Source organism: Caloenas nicobarica, chromosome 1 (genome assembly GCF_036013445.1).
Source record: "Caloenas nicobarica isolate bCalNic1 chromosome 1, bCalNic1.hap1, whole genome shotgun sequence".
Lineage (NCBI taxonomy): Eukaryota > Metazoa > Chordata > Aves > Columbiformes > Columbidae > Caloenas > Caloenas nicobarica.
In genome coordinates, this window is record NC_088245.1 from 83,972,689 (window position 1) to 83,990,944 (window position 18,256).

The 18,256-nt window shown below is 44.6% G+C and overlaps 2 protein-coding genes across 2 annotated transcripts in view; one reads left to right on the plus strand and one right to left on the minus strand.

Annotated features, from left to right (window-relative positions):
* BPGM (bisphosphoglycerate mutase) overlaps positions 1-3,763 on the minus strand; it is a 39,719-nt gene extending 35,956 nt beyond the window's left edge. Inside the window, exon 1 of the mRNA XM_065626979.1 lies at positions 3,700-3,763. The gene's annotated coding sequence lies outside the window, so the exon portion shown is untranslated. The remainder of the gene's footprint in view (positions 1-3,699) is intronic.
* A 111-nt stretch (positions 3,764-3,874) lies between these two features.
* LOC135984564 (aldo-keto reductase family 1 member B1-like) lies at positions 3,875-11,881 on the plus strand. The gene is made up of 10 exons (XM_065626976.1): positions 3,875-3,988; positions 4,512-4,679; positions 5,952-6,068; positions 7,347-7,424; positions 8,069-8,191; positions 8,684-8,784; positions 8,954-9,035; positions 9,550-9,633; positions 10,395-10,477; positions 11,229-11,881. The coding sequence occupies exons 1-10, from the start codon at positions 3,923-3,925 to the stop codon at positions 11,269-11,271; spliced, it is 945 nt and encodes a 314-aa protein (XP_065483048.1). The 5' UTR covers positions 3,875-3,922; the 3' UTR covers positions 11,272-11,881.
* Positions 11,882-18,256: the final 6,375 nt, after the last annotated feature.

Genomic DNA, 18,256 nt, shown 5'->3' on the forward strand with positions numbered 1-18,256 from the left:
TACTTACTGCCCCATCCCACCCACATCAAAGGTTTCTCCCATACCCACTTGAAGGGTCTCTTCTCTCGCCCCAGGGCACAGACAAAAACGTACTAAAAGAAAGGAGACAACAGAGAGGGTTAGCCACATCATCTTGCTGAACCAGTCCCACGTGCCATGGATGAGAAGACAGGAGCTGCCTGCTTAGGGTGGGCAAATTCGCCTGGATTTGCCACAGTGAATGAGGGTACGTGCTCATAGTTTCATTTCTGAAGTTTCATTTTAAATACATGGTTTTGCCAGCTCATCAGATTAATAGCCAAATACCACAACTATCAGAGACTAAAGTCTTCAACAAAACTCTCGAGAAGGCACAAAGACGACCTCAGAGTATGCTCCTGGTTTGATCTGAAATCAATGCAAGAAAGAGGCCAAGGTCTTAGAATTGGATTAAACCTCTGTCCTCCTGTCCACATTCCTGCCTTAACAACCATCTGGAAGAGGAATAGATGCACACCATTTAACAAGATAAACATCCTGTTTCAGTATAATTCTTTCGCACAGGCCCTGCCATCATCTGACAGCCCCAGCCACACCTTCAGGAGAGAGAAACAACTGAGAGCTCCCGTGTCTTGGCATGATCCAGGGAAAGTCTCACACCAACAGCTGCAAACAGCAAAGCAAAATGCAAACCTTCTGTACAAAACCCTCTCTTAAAAGACTAAGCCATCTTGCATTCAAAAAACCACTGGGGAAAACCAAGAACCTACCTTTGCAGGCGAACACAAGTTTGCAGAGGAAGCAACACAAAAATCTCAAGACAAAATGAGAGGAAGGACAAATTGCATTTCTCAGCTGTGCTGTCCACTAAATTTCATTATCTGTCATCACACACACTCCCCAGCTCCCTGCCACAGGAATGCAAGGGTTTGAAACCTTTCCTCAAAAAGACACTGTGGCAGTTGCACTTCCCCCCCTCCACGCCCTGAGAACTGGTGTGGCAGTTGCACACCCCCCTCTCAGAACTGGGGCCTTAAATGGGGCAGTTAATGCCTGTCTTTGTGGAGACTCAGAGTCGGAGGACAGGGTCGTTAGCAGAGGAGGAGCCCAGAGAAGCTGAGAAGCTTCTGGAATGCCCACAGCCAGATCTGATCTGACTATAAAACAGGGTTCCTCCCGAAGATTCCCTTTGTGTGGTCTTCTTGGAGCAGTGGGTCTGCAGAGCCCTCCAGAGCCCTCCCCTTAGATGGAGACGCCATCTAAGGTAACTTCCCGGGACTGGGAGCGCCTCACCTCTTCGTTTGGGTGAGTGATAAGTTACTGAATATATCCTTGAATAAGTCCTTGCCGCAACAGGCGAGTGTTTATCTCTTGTGGGCAAAACGGGGCAGAGGGCTCTGGTTTTGTTTCTTGTGAGTGCGTGTATGCACGCTGTGGATCCTCATTATTCTTATTTTACTGCACCCCAATAATCTCCTCAACTTGATATCCCAACCTGTATCTTATGTTATCGGAGTGCTAACTAATTGTATAAGCCCCATTTCTAGTCGGTTTACTGGCTGTACTTTTCCAGCCAGAATAAAGTTTGTTTTGGACCTTGTTGTCCGCCTAAACTGATTTTGGGGTGTCTCCGTGACGGACACGCTCAGGAGGAGAACAAACACTTCAGGGGTTTCTGTCCTTTCTTATAGGAGGCCCTCATCCTACTGGCCAAACAGCCAGGCTTTGCCAGCTTCCACAGACTTGTGGAGCATGTCTCTCTGATGGCACCAGTTCACCTTGATGCTTCTCCAGTACAAAACCTGACTGATTCTGGCAGTTCCTACACCAAGACTTGAAACCCACTCACCACAATTTCTGAATGTGACACTGTTAACACTAATAAATTGCCAGCACAGCACCACAAGTTTGAGTGCCTTGGGAATACAAAGGAGAGCAGAGACAAACTGGCACTTCAGCTTGTCTTTAGACTCAGTTGAGAAAATACATTGCAGCCAAAGCAAAATGTGTCATTTTGCACTTTTCACTGACTTCTGTAAACAGCAAACCAGCCCCCAAGGATCTGAGGACACTCAGAGCAGATCTGTGAAGAAGGAATGCCCAAAAAGTATGAAAGATAAGCCCTGAGTTGTATAACCGTTATGTGATTCAACTGAAACTCCACATCCTGCTGAGGACAGCCGATGGCACTGACACAAAACATGAGGAAGAGTAAAGAGAAAAACTAATTCTCTTGTCTGCCTTCACTTAAGGAAGCAAAAAGGGCCTTGACATCTGCTATGGAAGAGGCATCCAGAGAAAAATGCACCATTATACATACTTCAAATTCATGCTTGTACCTGAATAAATTCTCCAAGTATAAGCAAAGAGCAAAGCCTACCAAGCAGCTGTAGCATACCATTATGGAGTATTTACAGGATCCTGCTGATAAATCAGCTTTTTTTCACTGCACTGTGACCACCTCATCAGTACAGAATATTTTGCCTCTCCAAAATTTCCAAATTGGTTTCAAATGCGAAACTAAAGTTCATCTACCATTTATTCCTACACTTGTATATTTTACTCTGAAATACGGTCTGCACCTCCCTAAAGAGAGGGACAATGTGATCATTGTGACATTCACTGACAACTCACTGCTGTTTTGCAGCTTTGAAAACATACTAAAAACACTATCTCCCAACATTTAAAATGTTTTATAGTCATTATTTTCTAAATTACTCCTAAGCTCACTTACCCAAAGTAAAAGCTACATATGTCCCAACTGCAGAGGGCAACAGGGTGTTCCTCATTTTCACCAGCCAGTCAGGACAAGGTTTCTCTAGCCATCTCACTTCAATAGCACTCAGCATCGCAAGGTTCCTGGGACCAGCCCAGGCCACCATCATTGTCATGGGGACGCGGTGCTCCAACCCAAAGGGCTCAGCCCGTCCTCTGCCACGGCTCACAGCCCACAACCCCATGGCGATCGGCGAGGGAGCAGCTCCATAAGCTGAGAGCAAGGCCTCTGTCTCATCCCCTACCTCGGGACTCCTGTTCATTGACTCATTTTGGGACAAGCCCTCGGCTTTACCAATGACAAATCATGGGCCAAAGTGCCACTGAAAGAAACAGGCTCCATCTGATAACCGATGGGGTGAACTACAAGAGCGTGCTGCAACACCCAGAGTGTATCACAAGCAAGATACGATGAACAACCCATGGCACAGGGGACAGGGCAGTGCAGGAGCTGAACTCTGCACAGTCACAAGCCGCACCGGGGCACCGCTGCCCTTAGCCAGTATCTTTTGATGAGGATCTTCAGCGCGGGGAGAGGCCCACACGGCGCACCCCGTAGGCGTCACCACCTCCACGATGTCTTCAGGTCTCACATGAGCCCAGACAAGCCGAGCCTCAGCAGAAGGCCCGTCCCAGCCGGGCCTGTCCTGCCCTGGAGGGGTCGGTGTGAGGCCCGCTGGGCCCCGGCACGGCGCCCAGCTCTGCCGTGGGCCCCCGGCTCACGCTCTCTCCGGCGGCGCCCAGCCGCCCCGCACAGCGCAAGCCCTGCGCCGGGCCGCAGCAGCCGGGCCCGCCTGACCCCAGTCGGCTCCCGTGGGAAACGCGACTCCCGCAGAAATATCCAAGCAGCCGAGGCGGGCGGGAGGCGGCGCTGAGCCGGCCTAGGGTCGCTGCGGGGCTCTCCCGCACGCCCCCCACACGCAGGTGCCTCCCCCCGTACCTTACCATAGCAACCGGCTGGGACCCCCCATTGGTTGCCCCGCTTTGCTGTTGATTGGGAGGCGTTGCCAGCGGGGCAGCATCTGAGCGGTGATTGGCTGCTAAGGAGGTGAAGGCCGAGCAATGGCGTGTAGGGGCATTACCCCGGGGAGGAGCTGTGCAGGCGGCACTGGGGCGGGCCCGGCCGCTATTAAAGCGCTCGGCAGGCGGGGCGTTCCCGAGTGGAGCCATGGCGACCTACGTGCGGCTGGGGGCTGCGGCCAGGATGCCTCTCCTGGGGCTGGGCACATGGAAGGTAACCGCGGCAGCGGCGCCCCTGCCGCGGCCCCTCGTTCCCAGAGGGAGCGCCACCGACATCCCGGCCGGGCCGCCGCTGGGGTTCCCCGCTGGGCACGGCGGTGCCGCTGCGGCTTTTGGCACTGGGGACCCTCCCTGCCCGCTGGGCCCTCGCAGCAGCCCGAGCTCCCGCACCGCTGCAGGGCGCTGCCCAGGGACGCGGGTCGCTGAGGCCGAGTCCCCCCGCGGGGCTGCTCTGCGAAGCGGCGTGGGGAAGCGAGGAGGCCGTGACCCCGCTCTGAACAACGGTCGTGGTGTTGAGGCCTCATCCCTGCACAGCTGTTGGGCTCAGCCGTCCCTGGAGTGGGTTGACAGGAAAGGCTGGAGGCTTTAAACTGGGAGCCAGTGCTTGAGATACGTACAGACCTTTATGGAAGAAGCTCCTCTTAAAGCCCTTTTATGTGTTTATCTACCCTCAAGCTGCCTGAGGAGCAACATGTGAGAATCCCAAATTGAAACACAATATACCCTTTTCTCTTCAGTCCCCAGCAGGTAAGGTGGAAGCTGCAGTGATGGCAGCCATTGATGCTGGCTACCGCCACTTTGACTGTGCCTATGTGTACCAGAATGAGAAGGAAATTGGGGAAGGGATCCAGCAGAAAATCAAGGAAGGTGTTGTGAAACGAGAGGACCTCTTCATTGTCAGTAAGGTAAGGATCAGATCTTCTTGGGTCATGGGCACACCAGCTTTACCTGTGAAATTTTTACAGCAGGAAACTAATGTAGTTTTATGCTGTAGCATTGAATAGATTTGTAATGTAATTGAGCTTGCTCCTGGTACTATTATTGTTTCATTTCATTAGCACAGTGCTACAGTTTGAGTCTTTCCTATCCACTGGTAGTAATTTTTATTGTTGTAACCTTTGGATAGGAAGAGTAAATTCCTTGAGCAGGGAGAAGAATCACCCTTATCTTAACTATCTGGTGGCAGCTTTTTTCCCCAGTCAATCTGATAACACTGAAAGAAATCAACACTCTGATTTCCCAAACCCCTTCAAAAAATCTACTAAGAGCTTCACCACCACAGCCCTGCTGTGGTCTGGCACTCTGTCGAGAAGACGTGGAGGTGCTAGGGGATGGATGAGGAAGAACCTAGTCCTGCACCTCATACTTGCAGGCCAATTGGTGCAGAGGGGATGCAGGAAAAGGCAGTGGGCCAGGTAGCACCACCAAGGTAGAAACCCGTGATACAGAGGTCAGAGATCACTTGGTGTCACGGACTGATATGGAGGCAGAACCAGTTTGGTAACAGCACCTCACTGACTGCTAAAGCACAGCAGAGGAGATGAGCCTGGCGGTGGCTGGTGCTTCTTCCAGCAGTTGGGCTCACAGTCCTGCCAAAGAGGTCTTTCTGCTGTGTGAGGAAGATGAGGTTCTGAGCACCTTGGGACAGTGTAATCTGCTCAGCCCCTGTCCAAAGGAAGGTGTGGTTGATGGGTTTTCTTTCTCTTGCTTAGTAAGAAAAACGGGCTATTAAGCTGGATTCTAAAGTTACTTCTTACCTTGGTAAAGATTGATGCCAACCACTTCTTTGTGGCATTTTTGTATTTCCTTGGCTTTGACTGTTAAATTTAATGCATGAATTTCATGCATGGTCAGGAATGACAGATAATGTCTTCATTTAAAACCAACTGATTGCAAAGGCAAACCCTGTGTAAAAGGGTGTAACATAGATGATGTTTTAAGTAACGGAACCAGAGAACTTTGTTAGAATCTTGCTCAAATACCTGTGCTACTACTGCACATACTGCCTTCAGTGTCACGGGCCAGTTCCATCGCAGAGCAAGCCCCATCTGAAGAGCACTAGGATGGCCTAATTCCACCTCACTTCCCAAAGAAGGTGAAGGATTTCTGTTCTGTGCAGGCGAGCATCTGAACTTTAACCCAGGAGGTCATGGTGTGCCTTGGCTTTTTGTCTCTAGCTGTGGTGCACATTTTTTGAAAAACCTCTGGTGAAGGGAGCATGCCAGAAGACTCTTGCTGATCTGAAGCTGGATTACCTGGATCTCTACCTTATGCACTGGCCTTTTGGCCTCAAGGTACAGTAGCAGCAATGCCCTTGGCTTTGTTTCTTGTAACTGCTTCTTTTCAAGCTATGTGGCTTTACAGCCTGACAGTTGTTCTGGCTGGGAAATACAATCATGGCTGTTGCATGCACCAGCGCTGCTGTGGTGCTGCTCGTTCAGCTTTAATCTGGCCATGCAAGACAGGCTGTTGATCTCTGCCCCTGAGACTGCTGCTGACATGCTCCTTTGATCCTGGGAATGATGGCCTGAAAACTAAGGGGCAGGTCTCCCAACTGCAAGCATAATATAGGCTGTTCTCCCTTTCTCTTGTGAATCAGTATATGCTCATCTGGAAATTACCTCTTGCTGGAAGGAGGGCTACACTTTGCTGCCTGTCAAATCTTTCTCTGTGTGTTTCAGAATCACACAGCAAGAGAAAATACCGCTGTTTTCCATTTTTCTGTCTAATCACCAAGTCCTAAATACAGTCTAGATTGAGCTGACCTTGCTGGTAGTTGACTTAATATTGTTCCACTGCGACAGGAATTCAAAAGGTGAAACTTCTTGGGGGCCTGAACTCCTTCACAGATTAGTGAAGGAACCAATGTCTCAGTTTATTTCTGGTCTTAGCCTTTCCTTCCTGCTACAGTCTGATCAGTCTCCATCCTCCCTGTTGCTTTTGAGCTGCTCACATTTATTTCATACTCTATTTTAGCTTTATATTAACAAAGCTGTGAGAAATGAAACTGTGTCATGGTGAGAGTAGCGAACAGCTGTGAAACACAGTTCAGTCTTGATGTCTTTTTATAACTTGTACGCAAAGGCTCTTCTAATTAGCCCAGTATTAGCAGCTTTATACTGAGCTTTGTCATGGAGGAACAGTCATTGCGCATAAACCTCTTTTCAGCAGATGTGGTGTTGTATAGACCAAAGTTGCGTGTTCCTGGTACCGAAGTCCCCTGATACCCTTCTGGAAAAAGAAGAAAATGGTTCTAGGTGGGCAAAAAAGAATTATCCATGAACTGAACATGTATGAGACTGGAGGTTATAGTTCTGAGTGGTTTGTTTCCCTGTAGTTGTTTGGGTGAGTCATCACCTTGAGGGGTCCAGCAGAAAAACCTGTCTTTATGGGAATGGTCACTGGCAAAAATGCCTTAAATTCCTCCTGCTCCTCAGGAAGGAATGACAGAATGTAGATAAGAGTTAGTGTTCTTGCCTGCACTAGAAGTTTAAGCTATCATAGTTATGAGCTCTTGTGGTACTAAGTGAACTTCTCAACAGCTTTTCAAGCATTTTCTTTCTCACTGACAGGCAGGAGAGGAGTTGGTGCCCACAGATAACCAAGGCATGTCAATACCCAGCAACACTGATATTCTACATACATGGGAGGTGAGCTCACCCACGGGGGAGAATCATGTCTTCTGTCCTCAGCAGTGGCATTAGCTTCAGCAGTCACAGAATGGCTCATGCATATATGCAGAATTAGTTGCAAAGAATTCACAGAAGTATGTGGTTAACTTTTAAAAATGTGCATGATTGTTCAAGCTGTTTTTCCTGTTCACTGTGTATTAGCATATCAAGTCACTGAGCTGCACAATCAGTTTCAATGGACCTACAGACCAGACTGAGGTTAGAAAATGTTATTTACTTGACTGTAACTGTACAATTTTTCTTCACCACAGTTCTCATGCAGTTTTTGAACTGCTCAAACAGATTTGCAGAAATAGACACTTAGCTTGTGATCCTGCCATCCTCCTAGGTCATAGCCCTCCCATGCTGTGACAACAGTAGAATTAGAGTTGCCTTTTCCTTGTGTAACTCAGTGAATTTCAGTGTCAACATGATCTTGGGCTTTGGTGTGATAGAAGACATAGCACAGATACCACCAGTACATGCTTTTACCCTTGAAAATCAAAAACCTGGCAAGACAAAAGTTATGTGCTTCCCATGAAGGGAAACAAGCCACATCACGATGAATGTATTCAGGTCATGTCTTGTACACTGGATGTGGACCTTCCTCCCCTTTGTGTTAGGCCATGGAAGAGCTCGTGGATGCTGGTCTGGTAAAAGCCATTGGGATCTCCAACTTCAGTCGTGAGCAGATTGACAGACTCTTGAACAAGCCAGGACTGAAGTACAAGCCTGCAAATAACCAGGTAAGCTGCTAAGCGACTGCAGATGGATAGTTTTCAGGTATTATAAAGATCTGGTTACAGTTGAATGAAGAGATGGAAAAAGGGAGAACAAAGTAGACACAGCACGTACTCTAAATCCTATTCGGTGGATATTTCTTCATACAAAAAGATCCGGAATATTTATTTTTTGTCTTACCTTGTTAAACCACTGTTGACAAATTCTGGAGTATTTCCCTATGAAACATTAGAGGTAAAAGAATCCACAGACAAGCTATAATTCTGACTGTAATCAATGCTGTTTATAAAGCCTCTCAGAACAAAATACAAAGAGCACATAAGAAGTCAATATAAAAGTTGATGCCCTATAGAATTACAGTCTTGTATTGTCACACAGACCACTTGCAGGGTAGGATTAAGGCAGCCTGTAATGAAGAAATTAAGATTCAGAAAAATATCTCTAGAGCGTGGGAACACTATAGTAGTTCTACACAGTCTCTATTCCTGTGTTGGCAGATCGAGTGTCATCCATACCTTTCCCAGGAAAAGCTTATCAGCTATTGCCAATCCAAAGGGATCACTGTGACAGCCTATTGTCCCCTTGGGCGTCCTGACAGGTAATTTCAAATGGGTTAATGTGGCTTAAGTTTGAAGAATTTAGACTAATTGAATGAGTAATGGTGCAGGTGTGTGTCCATACTTCTACATGATTTCTTTTTTTTAAATAGGTAGAATCTTTCTGCAGAGATTTTTTTTTTCCATTTTTTCCTTTTTGTCTTTGTGTAGGGTTAACCCTGAGGAGCCTTGCCTTCTGGATGACCCCAAGATCAAAGAGATTGCAGCCAAGCACAACAAAACCCCAGCACAGGTACATAGTTGCCAGACAGTAGGTACCGTTTCCTGTAACACAGCTATTTAGCAAACTGCACCTGAACAGAGTGCAGCTACTATCAGTGTTCCCCATGGTGCTCTTTTGTGGAGTTAAGTAGCAATGCAGGTTGTCTTCTATATGGCCTGCAATATATACTTGAAGAAGCTCTTTGGCCCACAGCCAGAAAGATTTTTGACCCATCTTCACATGTCATTTCCCCTCTCAAGTCCTCTTGCAGAGAATGGAAGCCTTCCATGGACTGCTGAAAGTCCAGGTGGCAAGAAAAGGAACTGTCTCAAAACTGAATGGGAAAGGAGGCCTTCCATATGGGCCTCCACTGATTCCCTCTTCACCCTCCAGGAAGTGCTACCTAGGCCACAGGGACAGGAATTATTTGAAATGCAGCTATGCAGAAGCACGTATAGTTTAGGGAGAAAAGCTGTTGGAACAGGGTCTGCTTCCTACAGGGCAGGAACTGTCCTCTCTCTGACTCAGTTGTCTGTTCCTGCAGGTTCTCCTTCGCTTCCAGATCCAAAGAAATGTGATTGCAATTCCCAAGTCTGTCACACCACAGCGTATTGTGGAGAACTTCAAGGTGAGTGATTACAAGTGACCTGGGTGCTGCCCTTCATGGTTGGCATGGCCTCCCCCTGCAGAGCAAGCAGTGATCCTTTCTCACCCTTCCCAAGTCCTCCTCAGGCAAGAGGACTGGGCTTTTTCCTCTCTGTCTGGAAGCTATGGCTACAATTGAAAACTACAGTTGGAGAAAAGAGAGAGAGCAAGCTCTTGGTAACAGTATGCTGATAACTTTATCAGTCACCTTACATAGTCTCCTGTGACTTCCGGATGAAGTGGCAGGCAGGGCTTCCTTGGAGTCCAAGTGCAGTAACATTCCTCAAAATACAGGGTAAGCTATGTTAAGAGTCCTGGTGTCAGTAAACCACATTGGTCCTCTGACTGACTTGAGTGGTTTTGGTGGTGTGGTTTTTTTCCTGATGCTGAACATCAAGACTTCAGGAATAACATAGATGGATTTATTGAAATATGGAAGCCTTCCAGATGTTTCTTTGGAATTGGAGAGAAATGCATCTTCCAGAAATAGAGGCATTCTGTAACACTGAAGTGTTCACCAAACACATTGGAACAGTTGGCATATGTAACTGCAACTGATCTCTTGTTGCTTCCCTCTGCAATAGAGTCTTGAAAATTCAAAGAGACTTCTTTTCCTTTCTGTTTTATGAAGGCAACATTTCTAACTACCACTCTTTCTGATGTGAACTTGTTCTTTAATCTTGCGAATCTTGCTTCTGATTTGATTTGTTCAAAGAGGTGATTTCCAGCTGTGTTTCTTTTTAGATATTTGACTTTGAATTGACTAAAGAGGAGATGTCAGCCCTTCTCAGCTTAAACAGAAACTGGAGGATCTGTGAAATGATCATGTAAGTGACAGTTTGTTTCCTTCAAATGCTTGTATTTTCAATAATCCATATTCTAATCTCACTGGTACTGGTATAGCTGTTGAAATTTGGTATATTTTTGAAATCTGAAATCATTTGAGGGATGAAGCATCTGTTACTTAACATCTTAGTGGAGTTATATTTTTCACTTTATTGACTAAAGGATGAGTACAAGTCATGTTATGTACTCATTAGGAATCCCTTCTCCAGGAAACTTCGTGTGCCTGGAATTCCAAAACGAAGGTTCTAGTTGATAACTTTGTCTATGTCCATATTGGAAAAATGAGCATTGGGCAGTTTTAAACTTATAACTCGCAGAAAAAAAATACTATTATAAACTAATCTCAGTTCTTACATAGGCAGTTGAGGGAGGGAATGACCATCTGAAGTGCAGTATGAAGAACAGCTGCTTGCAGATGTGCACCTTGGAAGCTTATAGCCAGACAAGAAGTCTTGGCTGAAAGGCGACAGAAATTTTCTCTGTAAGCAGTGTTAACTTTAAGTCTTTATCTAGAAAGTAACTTGGTTCCACAACTATTCAGTGCTGGAATAATGGGAAAATTACTCAAATTTGTTTGTCATGTGTACCACTGCTACACTAATAAGTGTCTTATTCATTCTGCAGTTACACAATTCAGAACCTCCCTTGAAGGCTCCTCTATACAGCCGGTGTAGTTCTATATAGCATTTATTTCAGCCTTGAGAGTAACCTTTCCTCTTTGATTTCCTTCAGGTGCAAAAATCACAAGGAGTACCCTTTCAATGCAGAATACTGAAGACAGATTTATCCTGCACTCTTGCAGGCCTGTGGGGTCTAATGAGCTTCCATCGTTGCCTAGAGTTGTCCACTATGTTGCTTGCCCACTATCTCTCCTGCTGGCATAGTATATGTATTCAGGGACTTGGAGTTTTTCTTCTTTGGTGGAAGGAAATGGTAAAATTATTATAGACCATATTTTGTTCTTTAGAACAATTATCTACTCATTAGATAAGTGTCTCTGCATGGTTGAAATAGCAAAACAGAAAACAGAAAGAATGAACTAGCAACTGATTTTTTCTTTTTTTAATCTGCTGTCTTGCATTGACACTACTTAAGGCTGCAGGGTAAGGGTATGTGAGCACAGAAGAAAGATCCACCTGAAAGAATGAACTACATAATCACTGCATGAAGATAAGAGACAACAATCAACTTCTATAGAGCACAGTCCAAAGCTTACTTGGAAAGAAGAAAAAAATGGGAGAAATGTCCGGATCTGCAGAGGCACACCTACTTGTACTGGGCCTTATTTCAGTTGTATACTTTTACAGGGTGAAACTGGACAGAGATTAATACTCAATTTTATCCCTATCAAAAAATAAAATTTTAGATTACTGCTGGTTTGGAAATTCTAGTCTAATGTGAAAAAATGACAAACCAAGCTACTTGCATCAACAATATCATTGGAAACCATTTTCCATATTCAGTTTTATGTTATAGTAGCATCAAGATCTTGTCTTATTCAAAAGTTAAATAGCTTGGTATAATAAGCTTTGGTTGACAGAGCAATGCTGAGAAGAACAGATGAGTATGGCAAGCCTTAGTATGGACTGTGGATCAACAAGCAACAGGAGACAAACACCTGAAACTTGCTGGAAAGCTGTACAGTGGTATCACTGTGGACTGATTTGGTTGGTAATGGTAACTAGGACAGGTCTCAGTAATTGTAACTGAGTAAAGCTTTCCCCTGACAAAGCCTGTCCCTTGTGATAGAGGATGCAGGTGAGGTTACTGGGCAGTGCTAGGATAGCTGTGAGATCTTGGAACAGCCTGGCACTTCAGAGGTCCCTAAGTGCAATGTGCCTTGTTCTGGTGGACCCAGGGCTTCTGCAGTACAACTACTGCGTTCTGACCTATAACATCCACAGCAGATCAAGCTGTAAGGTCTGACAAAAGCATATAAAGTTTGGTTTGTATCTCAAGCAATTGGGTGGGCTGGAAACTTCCTTGAGAAGGAGATGATTAACAAAAAACTGCTTTTGCAAGGGTTAATAGTATTAGGACCCAATGCTGACTGACTTACTGCTTGTGCCATGCTAACTTGTACTATAATGTGCAACAAGTGAATATGCTTACACAAGTTTGAGCTACTTCCATTGTATATCATTGTATGTATGAAAGATGTTTGACAAATAACAGGCTGAGTCATGGGAGTTAGACTTTTGCCTTGATCAGGAGTAGAATAACTGGATGTAATGAACCATGTCTGAGCAGCCAGTGCGAACAAGAATTGTGTGAGGAGTCTTGGTGTATCTATGAGTTATGAATGTGAAAGAGACAGGAGAACATCATCTGGAGGGGCTGGAAAGCTATATAGTAATAGTGTGGACTGATTTGACTGCCAGCCTGTGCTGACATCTAGCTATAAAAATCTGCACTAAAAGAGACTCTGGGAGAACACTCTGCAGATACCTTGTGTCCTCATTTGGGGTATAATACTAGGTGTTGGTGCTGAGCCACTGCCCAGAGCCTGACACACAGACAGGTCAGACTTGAGTGTTGTATTTCCCCTCCCAGGTGAGACCACACTGATACATGGGAGTGGTAGATGAGGGATGTTAACATTTAACTGTTGTTCTGTGCATATGTAGCATTTTCCTTGATGGGTTGTTCCTCCATTGGTCCACTTGGTGGATTCAGCTTAGCAGTGTCACATTGCCTGGTGCTCCTTTACTCCATGACAAATGCAAAAATAACTTGGCCTTTTTATGTGATTAAAAGAACTCAAAGCTTTTGTTTTTGAATGAGGCGTGAATAAAACTTGCACTTTGAGGATTATGATTAGGAGACAGGACAATGGACCTCAGATACATTACAGCTTTACAGGGTGTTAGTACTTGTTCTCAGTCAATCAGGAAAAAAACACAACATGGAAATATTATGTTCAGTACACTGATATACCAAGACCACATAAGATGGTCTAAAATAGATGTATAGGAGTCCCTAGAATATATTTAACATGCTTTTTGGATGGAGACCATCAAAATATTTCTAACCAAAACTTCCGAAAGAATGTAGTGTGCAACCTCACAATGAGGCAAAAGAATACAGAAGAGGCATTGGAGCAAAAATTTATCAGAGGCAAACAAAAGAATCAGAATATGCAAGGGGCAGCACTTGCCCCTTTGGTTTGTGTTGTGTTTGTTGGCTGTTAGTTGTTTGGGGTGTTTTAAACACGTTTCCATATTTGAAACAGTCTGCACTGGCCAGACTTGTCCTTTACTTTGGTCACATGCAGCAGCCTCTCTGGGGGAATTAATCTCACCAAACTTTAGATGTGCACAGTGTAGGTGCAGGCACCCACCCCAGAGACAGCCTCCGAGCTCCAGTCAGTCAGGAGATGTTTCGGCAGAGCAAGGCAGCAGTGTTCAGTGCGGGCCATTATGCACAGGGCTGCTCTTGGCTCTGGCCCATCTTGCTCTTCAGACCTCAGGCGCTCACTCTCCTCCTCCTGTGAACACGAGTTAAATCTGCTGCAGGCACCTGCGCTTTAATGGACGTGATCCCTGCCTGAGACAATTCCTACCGATAAAATTCTGTGGTGCTTTTCCCTACGGGCACCAGAGGGCAGTCAGGCCTCAGAGGAGGCTAAGAGGCCTAGAGGCCCTGCCATCATCTGCCAGCCCCAGCCACGCCTGCGTCTGGGCATCATCTGGGGAAAACCTCACACCAACAGGCACAAACAGCAAAGGAAAATGCAAACCTTCGGTACAAAATCCTCTCTTAAAAGACCAAGCCATCTTGCATTCAAGAAGCCATTGGGGAAAACCAAGCACTCACCTTCACAGAACAACAGTTTGCAGAGGAAGCAACACAAAAATCTCAGGAGAAAATGAGAAATTGCATTTCTCAGCTGTGCTGTCCACTAAGTTTCGTTATCTGTCATCACACACTCTACCCAGCTCCTTGCTGCAGTAACGCAAGGCTTTGAAACCTCTCCCCAAAAAGACACACTCAGGAGAACAAACACTGTGGGGTTTTCTGTCCTTTCTTATAGGAGACCCCATCTTACTGGCCAAACAGCCGGGCTTTGCCAGCTTCCACAGACTTCTGCGTCTCTCTGATGGCACCAGATCACCTTGATGCTGCTCTAGTACAAAATCTGACTGATTCTGGCAGTTTCTGCACCAAGACCTCTTAACATTTGGAGTCAAAGTACAACGCTGCTGATACTGATAAACTGTCAGCACAGCACCACCAGCTCGAGCATCCAGGAAATACAGAAGCAAATTGGTACTTCAGCTGGTCTTCAGGTTGCCCCGAAAAAGCAGATCACAGGCATGGCTCAACATGTTTTTTTGAAAAAAAAATTAATGAAGTGCATATTGCATAAAATTTAGCGGTCGTCAGCACAAATGGGACTGTCTACTAACAGTGCATGTGATCATTTTGATGTTTCAAAATAGAGTGACTTCTCTGGAGGGAGACAATCTTTGTTAGGACAAGTGACCACGTGACTTCTGCTAATAATTAAGACAGAGGTCAGGCATGGAAAACTGTTCTCTTTAAGCCCAGCTAACACTAGGTAGTCCACCTCCACAAGAGTACTCACTCTGCGCACCAGGTCTGTATTTCTTTTAGCCTTAGCTCTGTCAAAACAGCAAACAGGCTTACAGGACAATAAAGAATATAGTGAAGGATAACAGTGATGATGCTCATATAAATCAATAGCATATTGGTTTCCTTTTCAGCACATACTCGTCACACCGTGAGGTTGTCTGATCTCTCTGCAGACCCATTAGCCCATGCAGGTCTCTTCTCATACAACATCCTTCCCTTGCTCTGGTCCACCAAGGAGGACAGCACTTCTTGCTGCAGTACCTTCCAGCAATACAGCAGGCAACGCGGGGAAGAAAAGCTGCTAAACCGACGCAGATTAGGAAAAGAAACCTTTTTCAGCAGACCAAATGTTATTCATGCCATTGATGGAAAGTGCTTGGCTCCAGCAGCTGCAGCTGTGAGACAAGGGCACAGGATGCTGAACAGGAAACCAAGTTGAGTAGCTCTGTCAGGCTGGTCGGGATGACTCACCACTTCAAAAGTCACAGGTGATCACTGAGCGCGCTTCTTTCTTCTCCTCTTCTGTCAAGAATGGACCTATCAGTAGAAGCAATGGAGGGCTCTGGCTGATGATGTAGCTGCATGGTCTCGTTTCAGTTCTGGCCTCTAAGAACTTCCTGGTGCAGATGCACAGCCTGCAGACATTTTGGGGAGAAACTTCTGATGCCTGCTACCCGTACAGGGGATGTGATGACACCACACTCAACTGGCAAAAACTAAGATTGGACTTTTTTGGAACCTTTTTTGGTTTGTGGCTGCAAAAGCTTCAAATGGTGAGTGACTTTTCAAGCTGTTAAACGTGATGCTTGCTCTATGGTGAATCACATGTTATCTATAAAGAAATTCTGTACATTCCTGGAAGATAGCATTTACAGGAAGAAAAGCTACTAATTATTGATTATCGTATTGAACTAGACCATCAGGTTCTATAGATAAAGCCAAATAAACTTCTTTATATCGACTGAGCTTTCTACCCTAATCTTCCTGTCATTTTTATATTTTTACCTGTCTTATTCAGCTTACTAGTGTTAATTGCTTTCATGTCATTATAATGATCTGGTGCCTTATCTTCCATACTCCAAGTCTCCCTGCTTATTTCCGTCCTCCCCCAGGTCATTTTGAGTGTTAAGATTGTCAGTTCTTGAAGATGGGGACTGTGTCTTCTACTACATAATAACAATGCCCACATGCTATAAAGAAGTAAATAACAATCCTAGCCTCACAAAAAATACAAACACAGCTGATAACACAGCTGGATTCCTTGCTTTTGTGCCTCCTATTCTAAAACAATCCATAATAATGTTTTGCAAGACTTCTGCAGCAGAATGACTGAGATTTTTTGGTGTAAAAGACCTAGTTGTCTGACATATGTAGCATTCTCAGCCCTGCACTTCATAAAATGCTTAGTGCTCCTGAAATACTAACTTCTGCAGTAAATAAAATCTGCTAATACATCTTTATGAAGGAGATAATTTTTTTAATGTTCAAAACTATTAAGCATATGTTATGTCCCATAAGCTGTTCAATGTTATTTCTGCTACATTCATCCTTCATCTTTCTTTATCATATTATTGTCTAAAATGTGGATATTTCCCATGTTATTTTTACTCATCTGACTAGTTTCATGTTATACAACAGAAATGTTCACAACTTAAAAGATAAGCAAATGCATTTGTCTTTCCAGTTCAAACATTTCACTTTGGGAATTCCAGGAACCTCTCAATATCATCCTGAAAATATATCACCTCAAAAAGTAATAGGCACTAGAATAGAAAAAAATGTATAAGTATTAAGAAAGAAATGTATTTTTGTTCAGCTGAACACAGGACTAACGAAAAACATACTTCAGGAATAGTAAGCAAAAAGCAAATCTTTCAGTACCTTCCTCCTTTTTATTTACTGACAGGATTCCTATGGTACAGAGATATACTGGGATCAGGAAGCTTTGGGAGTGTACAATCAAAACATTATAAATAAGCTGTGCTTTTTGCTGCATGACAGGTACCTATCTATGGATCAGTGGAGGGTTACCAGCTTTAAAACATATAAAAAGGAACACAATGCACAGTAATATTCATCCAGCTCCTTTTCTAATAAATGGATTGGTCCAGTTCCATGGGACCTTAAGAAACTAACACTTGTCTGATATATGTACACTTTACTAGAGTTTCCAGAGCACCCCAAAATATCAGAAGTTAATGTCTTGTTAGGGGTACAAATGCCTCGAGGTCTGCCTGAAGATTTTGAACTCACAAATGGTTCTTCCATTGAGTGAGAAAAGAGATAGAGAGGGACTGACAAACCAACCAAGAGAAGGGTAAATTAGTCCACCCCAGTCTGTGCAATCACAGCGAGATTGCTCTTAGTATGGCAGTCAAACTTGGGCATCTCCACAGTACGCTGCTGTGAGCACAGCACAGGCATTTCCTACGTATATCCTCTACCTTTAAATTTCTGACACGCAGTGATTTTTCCTTGCATAACTTGAACATAATTATTCCAAAAAGCTAGAGGCAGCACATTAGTGGGTGATAACAGGTAATCAAAGATTATTTGTGGTAGCAGTGAGCAGGTAGTGGCATCATACAATTCAGCTGTAACTTTTTTACTCAATCCCATGAGACTCTCAGTATTGCAAGGGCTGCTTTTTTTTTTTTTTTTCCCTCCCAGAGAAAACGATCTCTTTTGGAAAATGACATGCTTTTTACTTAGAATTTTTTAATTTTCTCCCCCTATCGTGGTAATATTTTAAAGTAATTTTCTAGTGATTCAGCTTGGAGGGTATTTTTGTCTTTTGCCTTTTTACTTTAAGAAATTCTGATCTTCTTTTTCAACCTTCATTTTATAAAATGTGGGAACATTTCATAAGATCAAATATGCAGATAAAAAAATAAATATATGGCCCTTGCAATGCCTTATGGGAGACATTTTTTCCTGGAAAAAAAAAGAAAAAAAAAAAATCCCGTTTCCAAATAGCTGTCCTCAGCACCCCAGCAATCTCCAGGGATGTCTGTGGGAGTTACCTGTGCAAAGGAACTTGCAGACTTACCTTTGCTGAGGCCCATATGCCTCAAGCTGGTAAGGCACAAGAAAGGAGAGCCAGCGGCTGAATGTGGGCTGGACAAATGTCCCTCTTGCACTCCGTCTACACACTGCCTTCTGCT

What these genes read in the sequence shown, in the direction of transcription:
- LOC135984564 (XM_065626976.1), top strand. Translation starts at nt 3,923, where the DNA reads ATGGCGACCTACGTGCGGCTGGGGGCTGCGGCCAGGATGCCTCTCCTG. An exon ending in GTATTGTGGAGAACTTCAAG is followed by an intron (nt 9,634 to 10,394) that starts GTGAGTGATTAC and finishes GTTTCTTTTTAG; the next exon opens with ATATTTGACTTTGAATTGAC. An exon ending in AGGATCTGTGAAATGATCAT is followed by an intron (nt 10,478 to 11,228) that starts GTAAGTGACAGT and finishes GATTTCCTTCAG; the next exon opens with GTGCAAAAATCACAAGGAGT.